At 59.7% G+C, this 27,078-nt stretch overlaps 1 protein-coding gene across 1 annotated transcript in view; it reads right to left on the reverse strand.

Annotated features, from left to right (window-relative positions):
• KDM4B (lysine demethylase 4B) overlaps nt 1–27,078 on the reverse strand; it is a 134,763-nt gene that overhangs the window by 72,716 nt on the left and 34,969 nt on the right. The window contains 4 exon segments of the mRNA XM_044916750.1: nt 5,775–5,968; nt 10,062–10,176; nt 11,003–11,178; nt 16,390–16,555. Coding sequence (XP_044772685.1) covers nt 5,775–5,968; nt 10,062–10,176; nt 11,003–11,178; nt 16,390–16,530 — 626 coding nt within the window. The 5' untranslated portion in view covers nt 16,531–16,555.

Consider the following 27,078-nt stretch of genomic DNA (forward strand, 5'->3'; position numbering starts at 1 on the left):
AGGGAGGCAGGGAGGCAGGGAGGCAGGGAGGCAGGGAGGCAGGGAGGCAGGGAGGCAGGCAGGCAGGCAGGCAGGTGCCTATCCCTGGAGGCTCACTGGGAGGGATTAACGGATGCACAAAGGAGCTGCAGCTGGGAGGTGGGCTGATGCAGCCTCAGGTGGGCCTGCAGGGAGGTGCTGAGGGGCCAAGCAGACACATAGCCAAGGGGCAAGAGAGTAGCCCAGCAGCCCCCTTCCCCAAAAGAGCTTTGCTCTGCCTCCCTGGACAGCAGAGCCACCAAACCTGGGCCCAGCAAGTGCAGCCTCTCTCCCACGCTGCAGCCCAGAGCAGGGCACATGGGAGCTGAGCAGCATCTGCACCCACAACGCTCTTCTTCCCTGTGCCCCACGGCAGGGAGCACACGCCCTCAAACACACACGTATGCCCACACACGTGCACACGCACACAGGCCCCCACAGTATCACGTGCAGGCAGAGACGGCTGTGCCCGCCGGGAGTCAAACTTCCCAGCAACAGAAGAAAGGCCGCCCAGTCCCTCTCCTGTGAAACTCCCCTGAGAGAAAATGCCAAAGAAAAGCTCTAGGTGCAGCTACGTCAAAAGGAAAAATTCTCAGCTCGCCCCGGTGCCCTGCTCCCTTGGGCTTCTTAGAGGTCAGAGAAGGGGAGTTCTGGAACCATCCCCTCCCCTCCACCCCCCCTCCACGAACTCCACTTAGAAGGATCCTTTCATCGCGCCCAGGACGCCCAGGACGGTGCGTGGCAGGGGAGGGGTTCCATGCCCTTTGTGGGAGCACGATCCGAGAGGCCCTCCCCCCAGCCCCCATGCAGGGAGCCTGCACGAGTGAATGCATGTGCACTGCACACGTGTGCGCAGGCAGGCATGCGTGTGGCACACGTGCGGATCTCGGAGGACGTGCTCCCTGCCCGTGGGGCACGGGGAGGACGTGAAAGACCGCATCCCAGGTGAATAGAAGCAGGAAGGTGGGAGGGCCTGGGGAAGCCTCGAGAAAACTGCTGGAGACTCAACTCTGGGACCAGTGCCCACCACTCTGAGGGAATGCTGCTGAGTCACAGGCCTGAAGGCCAGGGTCAGGGCCCAGACAAACACCCTGCAGGGAATGCTGGCTGTCCCCACCCGGGGGCCCGGAGTAGGCTTCTGGGAGGCCTGTCCTCCCCCTCCTCTCCCTCCCCCACCCTTCCCTGACCCCACCCCATGGGCACAAGGAAGCTGCAGAGAGAACAGGAGGAGATGCTGTTGGGAACGCTGTGTGCGGTGCTGGATCTGAGCAAGAAGCCAGGCCCGGTGGGGGTGCCATTCCCATAATCTTACATTTCCCCACTGGTTGCTCACAAGGCCTGGGACCCACAGGGCCTACAGCGTGCGGGGAACGGCCACCAGGGGCTCCAGGAGGGCCAGGGATGGCGGGTGCCACTCCCCGGATGCCAAGCCCCGGGGCTGCCCCACCACCCGCTCCCGGCACCGCCCTGCAGGCCAAGCCACTTGAATCAGGGTAGAATCACGCAGCCTTCCCCGCACGCCCAGGCCCACGCATGCCCGCCCTCCTGGCCTCGCTGACCGACTGGGCCCCAGGAAGGCCAGGGAGGGGGTGAGTTGCAAGTGCCAGGTCTATTTTAAATCCCCATCTCAAAAGGGATTTTGAAGCACTCAAACGCTTCAGATATTCTCAGCCCTGCTGCCTGAGAGCACCACCTAATGCCGGCCTTTTGAAGCAATTCCACGCTTTTATCGACACCAGGCTGTTCACACCGCTGTGACACGCCAATCACACTACCGAAGTAGCAACAGACCCAAAAAGGCTTCATAAAACGCTGTAAACCTGAGGATGGTGACACTTAAAAAAAAAAAAGCTACTGAAATAATTGGAACTGGTTGCAATTAGGCTGCCGCAGACGCCGGAGAAACGACGCAATCAGGGAGACAGGTGCGTGAGCGCGATCTACCGGGGAGCAGCCCCCAGGGCCCCGGGCAGGGGCAGGGAGCCAGGGTGCCACTGAGTGGCCCCTGAGCCACCAGCCCAGGGACGAGAAGCACCGCACCCACCCCCTGGGCTGGTGTCAGGGGCGCCCAAGACGGGTCTCAGCCCTGAGGATCAGTTCCCATGGACACGGCACCGGCACTCCCGGACCCTGATAGGCACAGAGCCCCCTCCCAGCACCAGGCCCCTGCTGGGGGCTAGGGACCTGGGGTGGGGGTGGCCGGAGACCGAGGGCCCTGCCCCCCCCCCAGGGTCCACAATCTGATGGGGAGATATGCCAATGTCACACATAGCTAATATGAGCATGGGGTGCCCTGCCAACATCTCGGACCCCCACCCGGGTCCTGGGGAGAGGGCATGGTGCCTGAGCTGAGCTGCTGGGGCTGGGGGAGCAGGGAGCTTGGCAGAGGCGGGGGTGGGAAGCCTCAACAGCTGGATCCTACACAGCTGCACTAAGAAGCCTCTTCCCACCGGCCACACTCAGCACGAGGAATCCCATGTGCAATCCCATCCCCCTTCAGGACCAGAAACCAAGACCAAGGTCAGCCTGCCTTCTGGAACATTCTTTCCCTCAGATGAACCGCTGTTGTGCCCGATGCTGGCCTTGCCGAATGCTGCCCCAGGGCTCTCCGGAGTGGGTTGTGGTGAAGGGGTGGAAGTGAGGGGTGGGTGGACGGCAGGGGACAGGGGTGCTGGGGCTGCGGCCTGGAGAACCCCAAGCTGCTGGAGGCAGGAGGTGAGCGTGCAGAGCCAGACATCAGTCCTGCCCGTCAGCTGCCCTGTCAGCCAGGGGCTGCCACCCCTCACATTCCCAGTGCCCTCTCCCTCACCTCCCTCGAAGCCAGCCCCCCCCCCCCCCCATCTCTCAGGACTGGCCTGGCCCAGCTGCCTCCCTGGGCTCCCCAGGCCACTTCCCAAGTCACCCGCCCTGTGACCCTCCCTGCCAGCCACAAGCTCACACTTTGCCCCCAGTCGCCCGAGGCCACCGCATCCTCAGGCAGGGCCATGGCCGAAGCTCAACCTGCCTTTGGCTGGCACGTGCCAGGATTCAGCCGTGGCTCCTTTCTTTTGTTCTATTCTGTGTTTTCAGGTAAAGGTGGGTTTTCTCCCTTTCCGATCCCTCTGGCTGGTAGACCCTAGCCAAAACATGGGCGTCAGTGGGGAGCTGAGCGTTCCCACTGCCCACCCCGGCAGTCTTCACTCTCCTCCTGCTGCCGCCCCCAGGGAGCCTCTGGGACCATCACTGCTGGGGTCCAGGAGTCCATAAAAGGGGTGGAAGAAGCTGGGAGATTACCGCGGGCGCTGGGAGCAGCAGCTAGGGCCGAAGGGTGGGGGCGCCCTCTAGTGGTGCTCGGGGAGCAGCGCGGGGCCATGACTGGGACACGGTGTTGGGAGGGCCCAGAAACCCCCTCCCCTCCACCCCCAGCCCCGGGGCCCCCAGCAAGAGGGACCATCCAGACCAGTGAGCTGGGGCCTCAGCACACGCACACACTTATACGGCACAAACACGTGACTGCACACTTACATTTACACACGTGCACACGTAATCACACACCTTCACAAACACGTGTGCACAGACGCACACGAACATGCACACGCATACACTTTCGTGTGTACATACGCACACTCACAAACACATTTGTACAAACTTGCAGACTCACGTGCAAACACGCACACACTCGTGCACACAGCCCCAGCCTGTGAATCAGAAAGTCCTCAGCTGCGCTCAGCCTGCCACGGCCCATCAGGAGGACGCCAACTGCTGGGAGCCAGCGGGCAGAGTCCCCAGGAAAGGGACACAAGCATCTCACCCCACAGGCTGCACCACCACGCCTTGCTCACAGCTGTGGGGTTGGGGCAGAGCGCAGCCCCTCTCCACAGGCCTAGACTGGGGCCTCCGTGGACTTGCAGCCTGGCCTGGCCATGGAGACGGAGGGGACAGGGTAACCGAGCTGTCACTGGGACCTCCTGGGCAGCACTGGGGTGACACCGCCTACCAGAACATGCCTCCACCCACCTGCTCAGGACCACACGGGGTGTGAGATTCAGGCCTTTGGCCTCACCAACCCCGTCACTCTCTCTCCAAATTTTTCCTAAAAGCTAAATACCTCCCAGCTAGAGGCTGCAATGATGAAGAGCTGCTACAAAGCCACAGACAAGTGGCTTGAAAACAAGAAGCCTGTGGAATTCTAACAGGATCCCAGCCAACACACGAGGTAACAAAGCAGCACAATGCGAAGGTCAGAGGGCCGGTGGCCGCAGGACGGCGGCCCCAAAGATGTTTACATCTTTATCACCAGACCTTGTAAAGATGTCACCTCACACAGTAAAGGGACTCTGCAGACGGGATTAAGTCAAGGCCCCCAAGGTGGGGTTGACCCTGGGGAGGCAGAGGCTAGGAGTCCCAGAGATGAGCAGACCTGCGCTGCTGGCGGTGAGGATGGAGGGGGGGCCGAGGGCCAGGAAAAGGCCGGAGCTGGGTCTCCCCTGGGGCCTCTGGAAGGAACCTGCTCATGCCTGCGTTTAGCCTGGTGCGACCTGAGTCAGACTCCTGACCTCCAGAAATGTCAGAGAACATATGTGTATTGTGTTAAGCCCCTAGGTTTGTGGTCATTTGTTACACAGCCCCTACTGTGTTCGTCCCCAATGATTCCGCATCCCTCCCTGTCAGAGCAGGAGCCCCCTGCCAGAGAGCAGGGTTGGGGTCCCACTGCATCCACCTCAGAGGTGAGGAAAGGGTGGTCCCATAGCCAACCCCTGCACAGGGAGGCCTGGCTTCCCCCCTGGGGCCTCCTGCTGGCTCCTGAGTCTGCTCCCACCCTCTCTTAGCAAAGGGCTCCAGGACGTCCCAGTGACTTCAAGGGAGCGGGGGTGGCCTCCCCCCCATGCCCGTGGGCACAGGCTCAGCCTGGGACACCAAGGTGAGCGGCACCTTAGCCAGGGTCTGCCTGGGCCCCCAACTAAGCTGGGCCTCCCTGCCCCCGCCCCCACCATCTCAACACACAGAGGCGCTTGGCTGCGTTCCAGAGAGCCACCGACTGCTCCTGGGGTTCCTGCTTCCCCTCCCACTCCCTCTGAGCTGTGACCATTACTGCAATAAAACCTTCTAAGACAGCCGGGAAGAGGCAAGGAGATGTAAAGGCCCAGCTCAGAAATCTCTGCTGGAAACCCCAGTGAACAAAGGCGGTCTTGCATAGAGGGCAGCCCCCAGCTGTCCCGCCGGCAGAAGCTGGGTGTGGAGGGGGTGCTCGGCTCACAGATTCCAGAACACAGATCACGCTGGATGTTCGACCCAGCCTGCCAGGCCCATCGCTCACAGGGCGGCCCTCAGGACACACGCCCGCTGCAGCCCTGACAGCAGAGGGCTGGCTGCTAAAGCCACCCCTGAACCTGGAGGCCACAGAGGAGGCCAGGGGAGGCTCAGGGCTCACAGCCACCCACCCCCCGGGGCCCACGACCCCAGGGAGAGTCCCCAGTACAACAGACACTCCACGGACGCCTCCACCAGAGGTGCAAACCATGAGCTCCAGGGAGTAGGAAGCTCATTTCTGGGGACACGCATCCCCTCATCACCAACCAAGGCTGCCCCTGAAGCCAACAGGATACGGGACAACAGATCGCAAGCTGCCAGAGCCCCTCAACTTTTGCCTGCCCGGCCACAGACCCAACCCTGTCCCCGAAGGGCCACCCGAAGGCGCCCCCACACCTGTCCGGCCCCTGAGGAGCCCGTGGGCAGCCCGCCCCTCCCCGCGGCCTGGCTGCCAGCCGGACACTCACCAGGACTTGGGCTCCCCAAAGTGCAGGTAGTTAATGCTGTACAGGTCCATGTCCTCCGTGTGCCAGGCAAAGGTGGTCTTCCACATGCCGAAGTACAGATAGGGGGTGTTGACGCCCTCGATGATGGTGCCGCACTCACGCTCCACCATGTCCAGGATGGTCCGCAGGCTCCCGATGTTCCACTGGGCCACATCCTGCAGGGCGGCGAGCACACGGTTGGTGGCAGGTCACCCCCAGGGGCTGGCGGGAGCACAGGAAGGCGACGGGGCAGCCCCCACAGAGGGCCTAAGAGCTCACGGCCAGTCCCAAACCTGCCCACGTCAGAGCTTCACCCGCCCCAGTGTCTGAACCCCAGCAGGAGCTACTCCCACACTGAGACACCAGTCCCTCAGCCTGGGCCAGGCAGTCAGGCAGGCTTTCTCTGGATGCCATGCCGAGCTATGCATTAATCACAGGCAGTGAAGGCCACGCTGTGAAGGCTGAGGTTTGGTTGTGAATAATTAACGTGCCTCAAAGTCAATGACATGGAAGGAGGAAGACAATCGTGGAATGGGGCTAGCTCAGCAAAGGTGCCAGACAGCCCTTCCGGCACCTTCTGCCGGAAGAGACAGGGACGGCTTTCGGAACCAGGCAAACAAGGCCAGAATCCCTGCCCACCGGACTCATCTATTCCTAACGCCACAAACGGGTCCCATCTTGTCACGAGAGCTCATAAAATACAGGTCAATCCATTTTCGGTCCCTGGAGACCCCTCCAAGCCTGCGGAGATGCTGAGCGAGCGTCAGCATTCTCTCCGTCCCAAGCCCACTCTGCCTCACATCCCATTCGTACCCTCCCCGTTACAGGTCCCTGAACCAGCGGTTGGTCCTGGCAAGGCGAGCCCCTAGCAGAAGCCTGGAACACAAGCACAAAATCACAAGCCCTCGAGTAAAACAAAAACAGATAAATTAGATTTCATTCAATTCAAAACTTCTGTGCTTTAAAAAAAGACATCAAGAAAGTAAAAAAGAGAACCCACATAAGGGAAGAAAATACGTGCAAGTCATCTATCAAGTAAGAGACTTGTGCCCTCTCTAAAGAACCCTTATAACCACCATAGAAAAAAAAAAATAACCCGATTAAAAAATAGGTAAAGGGCCGAAATGGACATTTCTCCTCAAAGAAGATATACACGGCTCACAAGCACGTGCAAAGATGCTCAACGTCATTAACCCGCAGGAAACCTCAGATCAAAACCCCAGTGCCAACGCCACGTCACACCCACTAGGACTGGCAGGGTCAAACAGACAGACAGCAACAGTGTTGGTGAGGATGTGGCGCGGGGGGAGCAGAGCCCTCAGACACTCTCCTGCTGGGGGAAAGCACGGGCCGTTCCTCAAAAGGTAAACATGGAATGAGCGCGTGAGGAGTGCAGTTCTAGGCCTAGGGACGTGCCCAGAGCAATGAAAACATACGTCTGCACAGACTCACATATGCACGTTCACAGGCACATGAGTCACCGTGGCCAGAAAGTGGAAACAGTCCAAGTGAACGGTTAACACCACGCAAGGGCAGGTCACTGGGTTGCAGACAGGAGCGAGGCGCGGACACGCGTGGCCCCGGGAACAGACCCTGAGCCCATGACGGTCAGGGAGGGAACCAGACACAAGGCCACGTGGGGTGTGAGTCTACGCGTGTGACACGTCCAGAACACCCGCCTCCACGGACAGGAAGGGGCTCGTGGGTGCTGGAGAGGGGACGGGGAGTGACTGTTGATGAGGAAGGGACTTCTTTTGGGGCTCACGGAATGTTCTGGAATTGACTGTGGTGATGGCTGCACAACTCAGTGAAATACAGTAGAAACTTGAATTGTATGCTCTATGTGGGGGAACTGTGTGGTGTGTGAATTACACCTCAATAATGCTTCCTTTAAAAAAGACACCGCAGGTCAGACAATGGACAAACAAGCGAACGATCCCCACGAGCACTAACTTCGTAGAACTCTGTAGAAAAGAAAACGGGTGTGTGACTTCCCACTCGTCCTAAACACAACACAGGAACTTCAGCTCTTCCAACCCGGCAGCTGTTGGGGTCAGATTCCCTTCCTAGAAGTCACGATTCGGAGTCCAGGAAGCAGAACTGCAGGCCGGCACGGGGCTGCCCAGCGCCGGCCGACCCAACCGTGGCCGTGTCAAGAGCACCGATGGCTGGGACTGCACATGGAGAGCGGGATGGGGACGGGACAAGGCTCCCAGCCACTGAGCCCCAAGGTACCCACCTGAGGCAGGGAGGAGGACGGAAGGTCACAAACATCAAGAACGGGGCTCCCGCAGAGGCCCCAGGAAAATCTCTCTCCTCATGCTCTCACAGAGCAGGGGGTGCAGCACCCAGGGACACCCAGTGCTGGCCTCCTGCCAGAGCCCTTCAAGGAGGTGCCACGAACCCAGATGGAATGGGGTCAGAGGTGAGGCCTGATCTGGGGCTGCCACGACGGGTCCCTCCAGGCCTTGGCGGTCTGACGTGGGAAAGGGGGCTTGGGAGTTGGGCCCCTCTTGCAGGGCCAGGAAGCCCTCGAAGCCAGCAGAGAAATGGGGAGCAGAGGCAGGGCTGGCGTCTGGAGGCGGCACACAGGACCAGCAGCCACCGCCCAGGTGGATGGACCCAGACAGGCCCCAGAAAGCCCAGGGACACAGCCCCACCGGTCCCTCACTCAATCTGCCACAGGAACTTCTGCGCCTTGAGCCAGGCGCAAGGGCAAGCTGGCTCATGGTGCTGAATGTTTCTGTAACCATCAATAGGGCAACCGCTCAGTCCTGGAAAGTTCGAAGCCCTGGGGTGAGCCGCACGGCAGCTGAGGTGTGCTGGGGCAGCGTGAGAGACTGGGCTGCGCCCCCTCATGTTAGAGGTGTGTGCCGACAGGGCCTCTGGGCCCCCGCCCTCCTGTCCTTGCCACATCCAAGGCATGCATGCGGCTCTGCCCTCAGACGGCACGCTCACGAGGATGAGGCCTGGCCACGTGGCCTCACAAGCTTGCCACTGCTGTGGGGTCAAGGCCAAGTGGATGAGCTCAGGGTCCCAGGGAGAAGCTAAACCTCCTTGTCCGGAACACCCTTGCTGCAGGGCAGCCACACACCTGCCGTACCCCTCATGGTGGATGGGGAAACCAAGGTCCAAGAAGGGGGAACCAGGGCCAGGAGTCAGCTTAGTCCCTGACCTCCCAGGGTGAGGGCGTCTCCCTCGGGTTCTTAGGGGTGAGTTCCCTGAGTCTGACACGCCCTTGGTGCCCAGCTCAGAGGAACAAACCCGCCCTCACCACGAAGCAGGACCCCCTAGTTAGAAGGCCCGTGGGCCACAGGTCAGGCAGGCTCCCCAAGCTGGGCAAACTGCTGGGACCCACGCGATAGTCACGTCTTTCCAACACCTTTTGGGAAACGCAAGTCTGTCCTAATGGGTTCAGGAGGTCCTGACCCTACTCAGGAGGGGACCTTATTCCAATCCACAGCAGCGCCACGCAAGCCCAGGACTCAGGAGGCACCTCCAGCTACTCTCATGAGGACCATGGATGAGTGGACAGAATGTTCCAGCAAGAGATGACCTTCAGAGTGATGATTCAGGGTAAGGGGCAAAGATGGCAGCTGAGGGGCCACTCCGGGGAGAGCCCCAGAGCAGAACACACGTCAGGCTTAAGAGCTTAGAAATCAATCAGTCTTGGTACAACCAACCTAGGGTTAGCAGAGGGCCCATAAATATTAATAAACTGTCCCCTAAAAAAGTGTGGGTCCCACTCAAACCCCCATCTGCTGAACAGCAGCACGTCGGTGGGGCCTCTGCATCACGTCTCCACCAGTGTCTGGTCTACGCCCCTGAACAGGCCAAGGCCAGCATGAGGCCCCTCCATTGCCCCAGGTACCCCCAGGGCCCTCCCAAGGGCTAGAACTCAGGGCCCCGAGGCTCCCCCAAGACAGAGTGCTAGGAACTGGAGAGGAAAAGTACTAGACTGAGGATTAGGAGGCCCCTGGGAGGTCAGCTGCAGGCTACCTGAGGTCAGATCAGGGCAGGATGGGCTGACAGTTTTGTAGGAAAGATTCTGCAAATCAGAAACACACCTGGAATTCCTTCTTTCTTCACCCTGAGACTTGGCACGTGGTTGTAACCAGAGCCCGACAGAACGCCCAGCTAAGCTGGCCGCGGCATTGTAACATCCGGGTTTCGAGATAAAGTCCCGTTCACACACCTTTCCCTCCACCGCTTACCAGGAAATGGCATCCCTCATTCCCCCAGAACCTCTCGGGGGCCCCGGGTACTCACGTCATCGTACAAAGAGCCGCTGATGTCAGCCCCATAGATGGGAGAGACGAAGGTGAGGTTCTTCCAGTACTTGCGTTCCAGGTCATCGAAGTCCTGGTGCCGTGGGGTACAGTACCTGGTGGATGAACAGCACAGCGACCATGGCCGTGGGGCCCACCCCTCCAGGGCGCGGCCGGATACACGTTCTTGGTCCCCACCTCAGGGCACAGCCCGGAGAACACGGATGTGGCCCTGGGAGAGCATTTATTCGGGGCTGAGGGGATTCGGGATGGGCAGCAGGCCCCCCTGGAATGACGCCCACTCGTCCCATCTCGTCGGCCACCAGGGCCTGGGGCACCCGAGTCGGAACACACACCGGGGACAGCTGGAGCAGGTGAGGGACGCAGGCTCTGAGGGTTCTCCTCAGCCCTCTGCTCTGCAAATACCAGCAGCGCCGACCAGAGGCCGGGCCCTGTCTCGGGGGCCAGGACAGCAGGAGAAGGCAGACGACGCCCTGGCCCCGTGGGATGCTTATGTCTGAGAGCGAAGAGACTGCCGGAAATGCACAAATTTCGGCCAGCCAGGGAGGCTTGGGGAACAGAGAACAAGCAAGAGTCAACAGTGGAGGCGGGCGCCCAAGTGAGCCCGGGGGCGTGTGCCAGGAATGCCCACAAACGCACCCGGATGTGCAAGGGAATGCGTGTGAGTGTGCCCGTGTGTGACCCAGGAAACCCCGAGGAGGTACCATCGGACCGGAGATGTCGCAGGAGGGTGTGGGGAAGCAGCCCAGGGACGGAAGACAAGGACAAGTCCCCACCATGTCCCACTCTCTCTGCACCCCCAGAACCAGGAGCCGCTGAGGGCCCCACTTCAGGGGGCCTGGAAGCCCTCAAGGTGTGCTTCCTCCTCAGAGATGGGGTTTCAGGGCCCCCCCGACACCCGCCTCACCCCCGGCCACGTACTTCTCGCTGTTGGCCAGGCGGCGGTACTCCCCGACTGTCATGGCCTTTTTCTGGATGTTGTATTGTGTGAAGAGGCCTGACTGGCCCGTCACCACCTGCTGGATGGGGGCCGGGATGACCACGTCATCGATGTCATCGTACGTCTGCCTGGGCTTCCACTCCTTTGGGGGGATGATCTGCGAGACGAGAGGGGAGTCAGCGGCGCCTGCAGACGGGAGGACACACAGCGCCCCCGCCCCCCAGGAGACCGGCGGTGGCGCCCTGGGAACACGTCCAGGTCCCACACTGCAGGGGCACCAGGAACCATCTGCACACTTCCTCAAACTCCCCACAGTGACCTGTGCGGGACCACGGACACTACCCGCTGGAGCACAGCCATGCTGGCCTCCTGACGCCACCCGCCAAGCCTCTGCAGCTCAGCCTGGGCTCCGGGGGCTGGGAGCGGTCCCCTCCAGAGCCCAGGGGCCGCCCCCATGCCTATGTGCACGATCACAAAGTGAGCAAGCGGGGCTCCCACACTCTCGCCTGTTCAGGCACTCTGCGGCCGTACCCCTGGCTGCAGAAGACAGCACTGCGAGCCTGGCTCAGGACCACTCGGGCCAGGCCGGGAGGCCGGGATACCTCCTAGGGGCAAGCACAGCTCTGGGTACCGGGGGGACGCCGGACAACAAACATCCGTGAGGGCCTTCCACTGTGGGAGCGAGCAGATGATAAGCACCGTAAGGGATAAGGAAACTGAAGACAGGGACAAGTCCTAAGTGCAAAGGACAGAGAAGGGCTGGTGAGGCACCACAGGCAGGAGAACGATAATGCCACAAACGTGAGGGGACAAGACCTGAGAAAGTCACCTCTGAGGAATAGGACAGCTGTTTCCTGGTGGCAGCGGGTCCCACAGGGGACCACCCCCACCCCTCTCCAGGAGAGGCCCCGGAAGGCCTGCACGAAGGGCTTTGGGGAAGGGCCGCCCGGGGTAGGGGGCACTGGGTCAGCGCCGAGCTTGCCCAACTGGCCTCTTCGCCCTCCTGCTTCCCCCTCTTCCGTTCAGCGTGCCCTCTGGGCTGGGCTGGGGCCTCCTGGGTGCCCGGCTCGCTTCTCTGAAGGCCCCTGGGGCCAACACAGGCTGGTCTCTCCCAGTCCTGGGCAGGTGTCTGCAAACAGCTCTCCTTCCGGGGAGCCCAGCGGGCCACCCAGCAGCTTTGGGAAAAGGAACTCAACCAACCTGTTTTCAGTGCGGCAGCCAAGAACTCTGGGGAGGCCAAGGCCTCCCCCAGCTCAGGGCCAACGAGGGAAGAACACCACATCAATGCCCAAGTTGCCGGCAGCTTCCAGAACAGCTGAGATCCTTGCCATCCCCAAGGATTCCCCAACAGACATCAGTGCAAGAAAATGTTTTGCTTGGCCACGAAACCCTCATCCCCTGGTTGCCGGTTAACAACAGAGAGGTCTTCGGCCAGCAGCACCCTCGCCGATTTGCTGACGGAGCACAAATAAGTAACAGGAACAATGAGGGGAAGTCAGGACGCTGGGCCGCGTCTGGGGACATCTGTGGCTGCCACCACTGGAGGGCTCCTGGCATCACAGGGGTGCGGCCAGGGATGCTGCTCAGGCCCCACGGCGTCCAGGACGTCCCCAGAGGAACCACCTGCCTCCGTGTCAGCAGGGCCCAGGCTGGGAACCCTGACTGAAGTTAAATGGGGACACGGCTGCTCAGTCAAAGCTCCTTCTGGGGACATGCCCTCTCCCGACTCCGTGGCCACAGTTGCCTGCCCATGTGTGGCATGAGGCCTCATGACAACAGGGTGCTGGGGTCAGCCTGCCGGTCGGCAGTTTTCTTAGATGTCAAGCAGGAAATCTGAAGAGTCAGGCGATCGACTAACACACTTGAGACCGAAAGCACCAGAAATACAAACAAAAGGGCCGGTGGCTCCACCATGGGAGACGCTCTCACAGAGGAAGAGGTTCCGAGCAGCCCCTTAGCCACAGGGGTTCCCTCCCCTTGGCAGGGAAGCGGCGTTCCCCCCCACCACCACGCGTGCTCGCCGGGGAAACGGGGGGTTCGCCCGGCCAGTTCCATCAGACGAAGCCCGCCCAGACACCAAGGCTGCAAAATGAAGCAAACGCGTCACTCCCAAATTTTCGGCTCCCTCCTGAGAGCCGTGGACTCCCCTGCCCGTCTCCTCCATCCCTCACGGGCGCTGCTGCGTAAAGACGCCGGAGAACCAAACAGACTGCTCCAGGCGCGCACGACCTGCACTTGCGTGGACACACGCTCGGCAGGTTCTGAAAAAGGCATGTGACACAGAGCCACTTCCAGCGGGTCTAGGACCCCAAGCCCTCGGGAAAATCAACGTGCCGGGGCCTGACGCCCTCGAATCTCTGCGAGACCAGGGTCTGAAGGGAGGCTTCGGGGCGAACAACCTCTAACGGATATCGCTGGAAGACATTTGAGCTTCCTGACTCCTCGACTCGGTGCCTGGTGGGCGTGGCGTGGCCCTGGACTGGCCCGCCCTCGAAGCTCCTGGAGGGCAAGCCTCAGCCAAGGCTGAGCGGGACAGAAAGGCCACACTCCCCCGGTGGATGAGGCGGCACCAGGCAGGTGGTTTGGGGTGTCTGAGCAGCTGGGTTAGAAGGTGCGGGGGACCCTATAAGAGGGAATGAAGTGAGGGGCCGGCCTCTGCCCCCGACACCTCCCGCTCCCCAAGCCATTTTGCAGGTAGTGGGACGGGTGGCTGGAGGAGGCACTGGGGCACCGCCTGCCTGCAGGGACAGTCCTTAGGGATGCACCCAAGCGTTGAAGCACCTTGACCCCTCCCGCAGGACCCAGCGCCATGCCCCTCCCTCACTCCCTCCCGCCCGAGCGCTCCCCAAGCAGCCTGGCTGGGGGCGGGGGGGCAGGGGGGTGCTGCGCTGGCCTGAGGGGGCAGGGGCATGCACAGAACAGCCAAGAACAAGACAGGGGTGCCCCCAAAGCCCCAAAATGGGGCTCCCCACACCCTCAAAGCCTCTTCTGGCTCTGGCCCCTGGCCCCAGCTATACCTGCTGAATAGCCACCCCCACCCAATCCCACCAGAGCTTTTGCGGGGGGTGGGGAATACAGCTGGGATGAAACTGAAAACCCCTAGCACTACACACACAGACGCACAAAGAAGGGTGGTCAAGACCAACCTGGTCGAGACCAGGGTGAGGGGACATCGGCACCTGCAGAGCTGGCTCGGGCCAGCAGGACACCGTGTTCCTTCTCCAAAGAGGCCAGCAGCCCTGAGAACCAAGCACCCCCATCCGAGGGGACAGGGTTACCCAAGGCCCCCGGCATGTGCCTCCCGAGCCCCATCTGTCCCCCTGGAGCGGCACGGAGGCTGCTGAGGGACTCGAGGGCCTGACACACGGTCCCAGCCAGGTGAGAGAAGGGACGAGTGTGTGCACGCGGTCGGCGCGCCTCTGCAATCGCCAACGTCCTTCAAGCTGCAACAGAATCCGTGCCCGCCCCACGCTGCCCCTCCCCGCCCCACACACAGAGGAAGCCGCACACAAAATCCCCCTCGAGAAGCTGAGAAGGAGCACACAAAACGAAAGGTGGAGGGAAAAGAGACCCAGGAAACTCCTGCCTCAGGAAACACCCAGTCCAAACAGCTTCCTTCGATCCAAATAAATGAGCCAAAAATGACTCCGCTGAGATTAGAGCTCAAAGCAGGAACACTGGGGCTCAAAGGAGAAGCACAGAGGCCGAGAGGGAGATGAACTGGGAAGGGGCAAAGGCAGGTAGAGGCGTGGGGCGCCTGGGTCGCAGGGGACACGGAGCCCGCGGCCACCACAGCGCCGTGAATGGAAAACTCGAGAAACGGCCAGGGCCGGGGGCCGGCCAGGAGAGAGGAGCCCCAGACAGTGAGACAGAAGAAAGGAGCGGGGATGAGAGCTGTGGGGGCCTCACGGTGCCCCAGGCAGAGCCGTGTGGGACAGCAACTTGCGACACCTCCCAGCACGAGGGACAACTTGAACCAGAAACAGAAGAGCTATCGCATCCCGGGGAAAGTCAAAGCAGGCCAACGACAGGAGACAAGGCAGAGGAGGCTCTCCCCCCACAACACCCCTCCCCCCCCCGCCAACAGGGACCCTCGACAGGGCAGAGCAGGCAGGAAACTGTCCCCGACAGCGGACACCTGCCCTCGGCCAGCCGGGCAGAAAACCCCCAAACCCGCAAGAACCCGGGACCTCACGCAGTTTCCCGGAAGGAGCAAAGCTAACACGACAGTGGGGGCTCTGGTCCCCAACTGTCCGGGTCGTGGAACGCCGTATGCATGCTGGCACGTGTACATGACCAAAATCAAGAGGGAAGCCGACGCAGCAAGCGGACTGCCCGCCATGTCTCCTTGGGCTGACATCAGAGGCATGACCATAACCAGGAGAGGGACTGATACCCGTAACAAAACCACCCCAACCAGGTTGGGGGGGGACACCCCTCTCCCCACTACCGCCAGGAGGCACAAACCGCGGCCCTGGGCCAAATCCCGCCCGCCGCCTGCTTTTGTACGGCCCCGAGAGCCAAGAATGTGGGGTGTTATTTTTTTCTCATCTTCAAATGGTTAGGGAAAAAAAAAACAACAAAAGAAAAATGTTTCGGGACCAGCAAAAGTCCCGTGAAATTCACATTTCGGCGTGCATAGGTGAAGTTTTATTGGCACACGGCCATGCCTACCGGCTCGCGGGTCACCAAGGTGGCGGGGCTGAGCGTGGGACAGAGGCCGCCCCGCCTGCAACGCTGAAAATACGACTCTCTGGCCCTTTGTGGACAAAGGTCGACTCCTCGGTTTCAAGAACAAAGAAGCAGGCACCACGGAGGAAGAGCCAGGTACACAGGGAGCCACCAGGCCGCAAGACAAGCAGGTAACACACCTTCCAAATGACTGGGCGAGCGGTGCCACGCACGCAGCTTCCCGCGAACCGGTCACGGTAAAAAGCAACCCAGACTGCGTTTGTCTGTTTGTTCTCAGCACGCGCACGCACGGATGTGTCCACGAGTGACACACCACGGAAGAGACACCGTTCACGGGTACCGGCCTCCCCAGAAGCCTTCCCCGACTCTCGACGCCCTCCCGCCGCAGGGTGAGCAGCTCTGAGTGTCGCCACCACGAAGCCCGAGAAGCCAACTGCCCCCGAGGCTGGCCCTGGCCATCGGCTCCTGCGGGGACACGGGCTGTGGGGCTCACGTCTGCATGCCAGGCCTACAACAGAGCCTGGCACGCGAGAAGAACTCCGTAACATCTGTTGACAACGAGGTCAGAGCAGCTCGGTGAACACGGCCACAGCCATGGCCACGCCAGGCCCGGGGCCCGGGGCACGCATAGGGCCGAGCTGGTGGAAGGTGGCGCTGGGCCCGGGGCGTCACCCACCTTGGCCAGGCCCGCCCGGTGGGCTCCCTGGGACTCGATGTAGGCCACGTATTTGTTGAAGTCCTTAAATTCTTCCATGGTTGGGCGAAACGTCATGATTTTACAGCTCGGGTTCTGGGCCCCATGATCCTCAGACCCCATGGCTGCCGCAGAGAGGCTGTCACACCTGTGAGGGGAGGACAAGAGAGCGTGAGCGCGTCAGTGCCACCACCCGTCCGGACATGCTAAAAATACCCGCAGCTTCGGGAAGACAAAGACGGGGCCGCGCAGCTAAGCTGGGGCCAGAGAGGAGCCTGGGAGCGAACTCCATCTCTCCGCACTGGCACAAAAAACCAAAATGACTGCAACTAATTAAAAACAGAGGCGCCCTAGTTCTCCGAGCCAACGCAATACTGGGAGCCGGAGCACTAATTTCAATCCAGGGGCCCTGAGAAAGAAAAGCTTTCCTTATCGGGGACTTTTTATCTAGGTTTGCCGGCATCAGCTTCAATTCAATGCATCTACTTCGGAGCCGGATACCCACACCGACAGCAGCCCGTGTGGTGGGCTTTCCAAGGTGAGTGAGGCTGTGGGTGTGAGTGTCACCCTCAGCTGCAACCAAGCCTGGAAGTTTCTGCGTAGGAGCCGAGAGCGTGGCTGATACGCTGGGGATATCCGAAGAGAGGCTGGGGATCAGGCTCCTCTTGGTGAGGAGGCCACACGCTGCAGTGGCCCCCTCCTGTTCCAGGAGGTAAGGGGACCCAGCGAGGCAGTCGGTGGCCCATCCCAAGCAGGGAGGGGCTTGGGGACAGACTCTGGGGAAAGGTCCCTTGGAAAAGGTCAGAACCGGGAAGACAATTCGCCAAACCCAACTTCCTCTCACCCTCAAGTAAGCTGGGCAAAGAGAAAGAAGGCCAGGGAGTCCTTCCGCCCTGGACGGGGGCTTCCATGTCGCCAAGTTGCAGCCGCAGCCTCCCCGAATGGCACTCCCCCTGGCAGGCACTAGAGGGCAGCATGAGCCCAGGAATGGCTGCGAAGGCCTGCAGTATCTACCGAGTAGGTTCTGGGGGCCTCAGGCACCCCTTCCAGGCCCTGCCCTCAACACCCCAACCCCCACCTGTGGTGAAGGGGCTGGGACCGGGGGACAGCACTGCCATGCTCTGATGGTCATACTGCCTGCCAGTAAGGCTCTTGAGGACCCTGACCTGGGGGGTCATCACCGACCTGGGCTGGGACCCCACCACGGCCCTCTGCCCCATGTACACAGCAAGTCCCAAGGCTTCTCCTTGAGGCGTGGCCACCAAGCAGGAGTGTGCATGGCACTGTGTGACAATAGCCCTGGGTGGAATCACAGGGAACCCACGTGAAAACACAGCTTAATAAAGGGAAAGGGGTTGTCAGCAAGCTCCCTCCAGAGCAGCAGGTACCACAGGACCTGGGCCACAGCCAGGCTGCCCACCCAGCAGGCTGCCCCACTGGAGCCCTGACCAGCCCCTGGGACTGACCACCACACCATCCCAAGCCAGCCCCCTCGCCTGCAGCCGGGGCCCGGTACCTGCAGCCCCACCCAAGCCCCCAACCCCCCTGCCCTCTCCCCTCCAGACCAGATGCCACCATGTGGGGCTCACTTATGGCCTCCGTGGCTGGCAACAGGACACAGCGTGTCCATCCTGGGGGAGCTCATGGCCCGGGGGGATGACCTTGACTCTGACACTCTTGGAACATCAGTGTGGACTGAGCTGGGCTGTTAGTTATGGAGGGAGCCGCAGAAGGGCGGGGTGGTGGGGAGACCTCCCTAGGCAGGGACCTCAGATGAGACACGAGACACCAGCTCGAACTCGACACCAGCTTCCTCTGCCCGAAGCCCACAGGCCACCCCACTCCCTGCCACCCCCCACCAGCCTCCCACCAGCCCACTCCCCCCACCCGTCACCCACTCCCTGCCACCCCCAACCCTGCGACTCCCACCCCGCTCCCTGCCACCCCCCAATGGCACAGTGCGGTGAGCCCCCGAGATGACCCTGCCAACCACCCATCTCGTGTGGGTGAGCAACTCAGCCTGTGCTGGACATGATCCCCCCTGGTCGTGGCCCCTGGTCCTAAGCCCTCAGCCTGCCGTGGACAGTGCCCAGCTTGGTTGGCAGCGGGCACATGAGCATGTACGTGACTGATGTGGGTGACTCGTCCACTCCACACAATCAGCTCGTTTTGCACAGCTCACTGAGGCCACAGGGAAAATCATGTGCCCAGTCCCCACGCAGGTAGGTGGCAGGGCCTGAGTCCCCACACCCAACAGCTCCCATCCTTGGCTTGGCCGATCCTGGCCAGCTGGCTGCTTCTGCCCCCGGGCTAGCTCACGTGTGGCCTACCGGGGACAAGCGGTGTCACCTCCGGTGGAGGCTGTCTCCGGCCCGTCCGCCACCCGGCATGGCGGGGGCGGGGGGGGGAGGATGGCGCAATGTGGTACGCCCACCACCTCCCCGGGACCAGCTCGTCCCAGCCAGAGCCAGGGCAGCCCAGGGTCCTGCCCACACGAGCTCCCTCACACATCAAAAATCATGATGCAGAGAGCAGTTTCCCAACCAGGAGGTGGAAAGAGCAGATGATGAGACAGCAGGTGGGCTTTCTGCACATGCGCGCCGGCGAGACACACTTTACTCCAACCACCGGCATCATCAACGTGCAGCTCAGCGGCGGATTATGTGTGATTTTTCCTCTGCCTTATTTGTGCCTTTTGAAATGAAGGTTCTGAGTAGGTAAATACAAAGAAGAAAATTAAAATGGTTTATAATCCCAACACTCCATACCCTTGACGCATTTTATGAAGGCAGGCAAATAAAAACTCATACGTGTACATACTTAAGAAACGAAAAAGGAATCTCAGCGAACAGCAGCCCCGGGCCAAGCTCCCAGTTTATTGGGAACACGGCGGGGGCAGAGGACCAAGCGAGCGCCCCCTGAGGGAACGTGTAGGCCACTCCGGAAAGACCACCGCGCTCTTCACAGGTCAGTGGTGTGCCAAAAAGCGGGCACATTCACAACAGGATACTTATAAAGACAAACGGCCCAGTAAACAAGTGGGCAAAGGGCTCAAACAGACATTTCTCCAATGAAAATACACACGTGGCCAACAAGCACACAAAATGCCGATCAACATGTTTAGCCATCAGGACCACGCAAACCAAAACCACAAGAGACGCTTCGCCCCCACCAGGATGGTTGTAATAAAAAAATTATAAAAACAAACAGACAACAACTAGTGCTGGGGAGATGTGGAGAAATGGGAACCCTGACACACAGCTGCGGGGGATGGAAAATGAGGCGGCCGCTGAGGAAAACAGTGTGGCGGCTCCTCAGAAAGTTACACCTAGAATTACCAGATGACCCAGCAATTCTACCGGTAGAAATAGGCCCAAGAGAAATGAAAACGTGTGTCCACACAAAAATGTGTGCATCCCTGTTCACAGCAGCACTGTCCACAATGGCCAAAAGGTAGAAACAACCCGAGTGTCCATCGATGGACAAACAGATGCACACGGCGTGTCCCCCACCCACGGGCACATCCCTCAGCCTCGAACAGGAGCGAGGCGCCCACACGCGCTGCCCCGGGGACAGACCCAAGCCCACGACGCTCAGGGAGGGAACCAGACACAGAAGGCTGAGGTCTGGGGTTTCTTTATGGGGTGATGGAAATATTCTGAAACTGACTGTGCCGATGGTCATGCAACTCTGTGAACACACTAGAAACCGTGGAACAGTACGCATTAAGTGGGCGAACTCCATATGTGAATTATAGCTCCGTAAGGCTGCTCACTAGCCCCCCATTAGAAAGAGGGAGAGTGGGAGGAGGACAGCAAGGAAGAAAGAGGAAGAAAGCTCTGCCCCTGAAGAAACAAGAGCGGGCTCCGCTCCACCACCACACGCCCAGAGATGTGTGAAGACACATGGGGACAAGGAGGGGAAATCTGAACAAGGGCGGATGTTGGGTGACACGAGGAAATGGTGATTCGTGTTTAGGATGTCACTGTGTTACGCAGGGGTGTGGTCGTGATGCCCAAGATGCACCTGGAAGTGCTTTGTGAAAATACACGCATGCGGGGCGCCTGGGTGGCTCAGTCGGCCAAGCGGCTGCCTTCGGCTCAGGTCATTATCCCGGGGTCCTGGGATCGAGCCCTGCGTCGGGCTCCCTGCTCAGTAGGAAGCCTGCTTCTCCCTCTCCTCCTGACTCATGCTCTCTGTTGCTTCCTAACAAATAAATAAAATCTTTAAAAAAATAAAAATAAAATACACACATGCGTTAAGGACAGCAAAAGCAAGTGTGGCAGACACGAACATTGCTGCTCACCAGGCCCTTCCTGTGCTGCTTCCCGTAGGGCCCTGCACCCCTGCCCTGCTGGCCCGCCGAGCTGTGGCCAGGCGCACCCTCCACCGGGGGCCCCTTTTTCTCGGTCCCCCAGGCCAGGAAGAGGAAGACGGTTCCTCTGGGGCGAAAGGTGCGCTGCTGGGGGCGGGGGAGCAAGGAGGGGATTTTACTTCTCTGGATCTGTTTCCAGTCCATGCTGACAAAATCACATGAAACTCCGCATGCTCAGCAGCTTGGAAGGTGCGAAGCCGGTGTATATGCACTCTGCACGGGTCCTCTAGCAGCCCACCCACCTGCCCCTGGGTGCTGGGGATCCTCCTCGGCTGAGCCAACAACCAGGGCCGACCAAGGAACAGGAGGTCTGAAGTTTTGGAGCCAGAAGCAGCCAAGCCGGGGACTGACAAATTTAATATCGAACAGGAAGGGGGTGCAAGTCATACAGAGGTCTGGGGCGAGAGAAAATCCCAGGCAGAGGGAAGGATCTTGGCGGTGGCCAGGAAAAGGGGAGCAGACCTCGGCGAGGCACGGTGGGGGCCAGCCGGCCAAGAAGGCCACATAGCGGGGCATGTGCTGCAGTGGGTTGACCGGGAAGCCACTGGTGGTCTAGAGCAAGGACACAGATCCCATTTACATCTTGAGAGACCCCCTCTGGCTGTGGGAAACGGACTACAGGCAGGGCCGGCATCGTGGGGGCAAGACGCCGGCAGTCGCCCCAGCCCGGGTTTAACGCTTGGCTGTCGCCCTCCTGAATTTCTTCCATTTTACAATGAGGGACGTCGGGGTTTCGCTTTGCCCTGGGCCCTGCAGGCTCTGCCGTCGGGCCTGGCTGCACAGGGCCAGCATGGAAGCTGGCAGACAAGGGCAGAGCTAGGGACAACAGTAGTGAGGAGGAGGGGACGGGATGCATTTCGAGGACAGAGGCAACAAAACTTGCAAAGAGCGAGGAAGGAGGAGCCGAGTGCTGGGAAGAGGGAGATAAAGGGCACGGCGGGTGGGAGAGGTTAGTTGGGACAAGACTGTGGTGAGCGGTAGAATGCCCCCTCCCCAGATATCCACGTCCTAATCCCCAGGACCTATGACTATGCCCCCTTCCACTGCAAAAGGGACCTTGCAGGTGAGATGAATTAAGGACCCTGAGATGGGGATGATTCTGGATCCCCACAAGAGGGAGAGAGGAGAGATGCAATGCAGGCGCAGAGGCTGGATGGATCCGAGGAAGGGGCCCCAAGCCAGGGAGAACAGGCAGTCCTCTGAAGCTGAAAAAAATCAAGAAAATCAGTTTTGCCCGGAAATCTGCAGAAGGAGCCACCCTGCCAGTGCCTTGATTTTAGCCTGCAGGACTCACCCACACTCGTGGCCTCCCAGAAGCGGAAGAGAATAAAGTCACCAGGTTCATGGCCATTGGTTACAGCAGCCAAGGAAGCTCGCGCGAGTTCAGGTGAGCGTGTTTCTGAAAAGCTCTTCGGGATTGCCATGCCAGCCCCGTGAGACTCCCTGGGCTGTGGGAGCCAAGGCCCCCTCACACGACGGGGACCCTGGCGTCCTCATCTCCTCACCTGTTCAATCTGAGTATCGCTCAGCTTCCAGCCACATGCTCAGCATGCAGGAGGCGCAGGCCTGGGCCAGGCCCCACCACCTGTGCAGAGACTGGCCAGCATCCTGAAGACAGAGCCAGCTGGGTGTCCACCGGGTGTATCCTCCAACAGGAAGGGCGGCCTCTTGGTGGGCTCCCCGGCTACGACTCTCCTGACCCAACCCACAAAACCTCGAACAGGAGGAGAAAGCATCCCTATCTCTGCTCCTCATTTTGAGGCTACGAGCACATATCCGCATGTGCCAACAACAGCAAGTACACACTCCAAAGGGGTAGACTGCACACATGTGAATTACTTCTCAATATAGCTCTTACTTTTTTAAGGTCACTTTTTCCTGCCCTGAATGCCCTCCCAGCCCCCTGTGGTCCATCACCTGGGACCAACGATCACAGTGCGTGGAGGCAGTGCCCCGCTGTCCCCGGCAGCTCCGCCCCACACCCCGAAGAGGAACAAGAGCATTGTCAGCCCAGGGATGTGTCCCAAGAGCAGAGATTCTGGGCCGGGCTGACTGGGGCTACCTGCTGGAGTCTGGGCCGTTCTCTGGGTCACGGTCACCTGGGCCCAGGGAAGCCCTCCTGGGCTGCTGAACTACACTGGCATCTGACCCGGGACAGTCTTCAAATGCAGGGACTCATGAGCTGGGGACGGGACATTCTGGCAACCCTGAGGAGTCCTCCAACACCACGGGCACCACACTGCCTGGCTGGGTGGCGGTCCTTCCCAACACCCCCCCCAACAGCTGCCACCTCCTTGGGAGCAGAAGGCTCTCCCCATATCTAGACTCCAACCCTGGGGCAGAGGCCCCCCCCAGATCCTGACAGTGGGGGTGCACTGAGTCGCAAGAGCCGCCCCAGGGAGTGGGTGAGAAACGCCTAAGGGATGGGCCTCCCACTGCCAGGGGACAGCCCCTCAGCCAGCGCACACTCTGTCCGTCTCTATGGGAGCCAGAACCAGAGATGAGAGGACTGCCCCTGCCCGGGAGTCAGCCTGGTTTTCTGACTGATGAGCTCAGAGACTGACCCCATGGGATTATGAGGCCCAATGGCAGACATCTTCCAGAAACTGAATGAGCGGGACCTGCATCTTTGAGGTTTTGACATTCAGTATGCTGGAAAGTACGTCCTCTGAGCAAATGGAACCTTACAAGGAAGCATAACCTTGAGAGACATTTAACCACACTTGACTTGAAAAGTATTAGGGGCTCCATGACACAAGGTCCGAAAGTTCCCTGGGGACCGCAGTCCTTCTCGGTGAGGCCCATCCCCTGCCCCAAGGGAGCATCTCTCCCCTAGCTCTCTATCCCGGGCCCTCACCTCCACCTGCCCGCACAAGTGTCCGTGCCAGGCGGTCTGGCCATCGGATGAAGCTCACACCTCCCAGGCCAGCCTTGAGCTCCCTGCTCCCACCTCTGTACGGCTTCTGCCCACAAAGCCCAGCTCCCAGTAGGGGTTGGCGGCAGAGGGGCCCCCGAGCAGGAGCAGGGCCCAGGAGGAGCCTGTATTCCTTCACCAGGGATCAAGACAGAACCTCCTACGGAGCTAACACAAGGGCCCCCTCCAACCCCCATCGCCCCGTCCCCCACGTGGGCCGTGTCCCACAAGCAGCTCTGCGTGTGGTCTGTGCGCAGCAAGGAAGACAGTACAACGTCCTCCATGTCCTCCTCCAACTATGCCCCAGGTTCTCTACACCATCCCTGGCCTCGTGGAGCCCACACGGCAGGGGGGCAACCACCTGCCGACCCCGGGGTCACAGAACCCTCGCCCTGTGGCCCATGGCACTAGAGCTCGGGGAGCTTTCTGTGTGGCCTTCCGAGCAGCAGGAGAAACGGGCCAGTGGGAGCAGGGGCCCAGAAGGACAGCTCACGAGGGCAGGCAGTGGGCAGAAGTACCAGGCGCAGCCCAGAGAGGGTGCCAGACTTGCTCCCACCGTACTGGCCGGCCTGAAATGGTCACAGAGACAGAAGGCGACACAGCAGGCAGAGCGCCTCCCAGGGACAGGAAGGCAGGAGGCCAGGGCCAAGTACGAAGTGCAAGGTCAAGAGCCATGAGGAAGGCGGTGTGGCTGGACCAGGTTCTCGTGCACTGAAGAGGTGGGGAGCCACAAGCAGCAGACCGAGAACTAGCCTAATGTTTATCTGAGAGATATACAAAGTCCAAAAAGCCCAAAGGAAGAATCACCCATAACCCTATGCATTCATTTCTATGGTTGCGGTAACAAAGCACCATAAACCTAATGGATTAAAACATTGTATCTTTATTATCTTATCCTTTTGGAGGCCAGAAGTCTGTCCTGGATCGCAGGTGGGCTGAGTTCTTTATGGAGCTTCCCTCCCTTTTCCCGCTTCCAGAGGGGCCGCATGCCTGGCCTGCAGCCCCTCCTCCATCCTCACGGCCCTCGGCAGGGGTTCTGCCCATCTCTCAGACTCTGACCCTCTGCCTCGCTCTCGTAATGACCCTTGTGTTGACATTGGGGCCCCAGATGATCCAGTAACATCTCCCATCTCAGGGGCCTTCACAAAATCCCAGATGCCAAGACCCTTTTACCAGGCGAGGGAATATAGTCACATGCTCCCGGGAGTGGGGTGCGGGCACTCTCGGGGAGCACTGTTCAGTCTGCAGCAAGTGCCATGTGAAAAATCCATCATGCAAAGAAAGAAGGAACAGTCATCACATCCCTCCAACCCGGAGACTGCTGCTGCGTGGCACATCTCAGGGAGACGAGCGCATCTGCCCACGCTCACTCAGACATTAGCACTTTCTAGAAAATTGGAAATGGGACGGAGCTATAAACAGGGGTCCGCAACCCCTGCTCTCCCCACAGTCTAAACAGACACGGACGATGTCCCAGGCCACGGAGCGGGAAGAGCAGCCCCCCTCGGGTCGCAGTGTTAGATCCGCAGGGGGCAGCCAGATGCGGGGGCCGCGTCAACAGAAGCTGTGTCTGGACATGAGACCCCCACAAACAACCTCGCCCTGCAACTTCACGTCGGCGCTGGCGGGCCTGGGCACGGCGGGGGCTGTCCAGAGCCCTCACCCACGGCTGGGGGAACGGGACATGGGACGGCTGCTGTGGAAGCAGGGTGGCAGTAACTCAGAAGGTGAAGCACAAAAGGACCCCATGACCCAGCAGTTCCACGCAAGGCATCCCCCCAAGAAAAGCAAAACATACGTCCGCACAGAAACTTGTACACGAATGTTCACAGCAGCATCGTTTGTAATACCCCAGAAGTGGAAAGAACCTAAGAGTCCACTGACGGATGAACGGCTAAACACAGTGCATCCCTCCACGCGCTGCCCCAGGGACAGACCCTGAGCCCACGACACTCAGGGAGGGAACCAGACACAGAAGCCACACGGTGTGAGTCCAGCGTGTGACACGTCCAGAACAGGCTCATCTGTGGACGGGAAGGGGGCCCGCGGGGGCTGGGGAGTGACTGCTTAATGTACATTACATTACAAGATGAGTTTCTTCTCAGGGTGATAAAATACTCTGGAATTAGGTGGTGGTGACGGTTGCATATCTGTGCAAACATACTAAAAATCACTGAATTGTACACTTTAAAGGGTGACTATTACAGCATATGAATTCTGTCTGCATAAAAATGAATTTTTTTACAAAGTCTGCAGCAGCCTACTGGAGACCTGCCAGGCCACAGTGAACCGGTCTGGTTTGTCTCAAGGACTCTGATCTCCTTGAACGCCCCAGGCCTTCTGGAGAAGGAGCCAGTAGTTTCATTCACATCTCCGCCCTCCGCCAGAGAACCTTCCCACCCCTTCCAGCTGTGGCGCTCAGTTTCTTTAGCTGTAAAATGGACTGATCGAGGGAGAGGACAGGTCAGGATGACTGCAGCAAGGGACCGCTAAAGGTTAATCTAGCCGCATGGGCTCAAGCTACGCACACAGAACACGTCACATTGATCACATTGGGTACAAAGACAACAGCCAAGCTTTAGTGATCTGGTTGCCTTACAACAAAGCACAAGCTTTAAGGGTAAAGGCAATCAATGTCTGAAGAGACACAGAACAGACCATTTCCAAACCATCCAGCCCCAGCGAGCAACAAATGAACCTAGGTCAAGGGCAGTGCACCTTTTCTGTACAGGACCACACAGTAAATACTCTCGCCTTGGCAAGTCACATAGTCTCTGTCACAACTGCTCGTTAGATTCTATCACTGTGAGGAGAAAGCTGACAGAGATGACATGTCAATGAATGCTGTGTGCTAATAAAACTTTACTTACAAAAACAGGCAGTGGGCCAGATTGGTCTGCAGACCAGTTTGCTGACCCCAGAACCAGATGCCCGAAGTCTACCCTTCAAGAGTCAAAACCTTTACTTCACCCCTCCTAAAGGGGCACCTGAGTTCCACTGTCCATCTCCCTGAGTTCCTAAATCATGGCGGAACAGAGAAGGCCACAATCCAGCCCATGCTTGGCCCAATTAGCCTTGTGGCCTTGGAGCTCAACACTGAACACGATTCTCAGGCTACCAGGAGCAGCCAATGTGAAATGGCCAGGGAGCACACAGGACTGTTCATCCCACACTGACCAACCCTTCACGCAGGTCACCGCCCCTCCCAACCCCTGCTCCGTGGATATGAGCCAGGAGATGATTAGGTTGTACCCTTTCTTCTTCTTCTTTTTTTAAAGATTTTATTTATTTATTTGAGAGAGAGAGAATGAGAGAATGAGAGAGCACATGAGAGGGGGGAGGTCAGAGGGAGAAGCAGACTCCCTGCTGAGCAGGGAGCCCG

The sequence above is a fragment of the Neomonachus schauinslandi genome, chromosome 1 (genome assembly GCF_002201575.2).
Source record: "Neomonachus schauinslandi chromosome 1, ASM220157v2, whole genome shotgun sequence".
Taxonomy (NCBI): domain Eukaryota; kingdom Metazoa; phylum Chordata; class Mammalia; order Carnivora; family Phocidae; genus Neomonachus; species Neomonachus schauinslandi.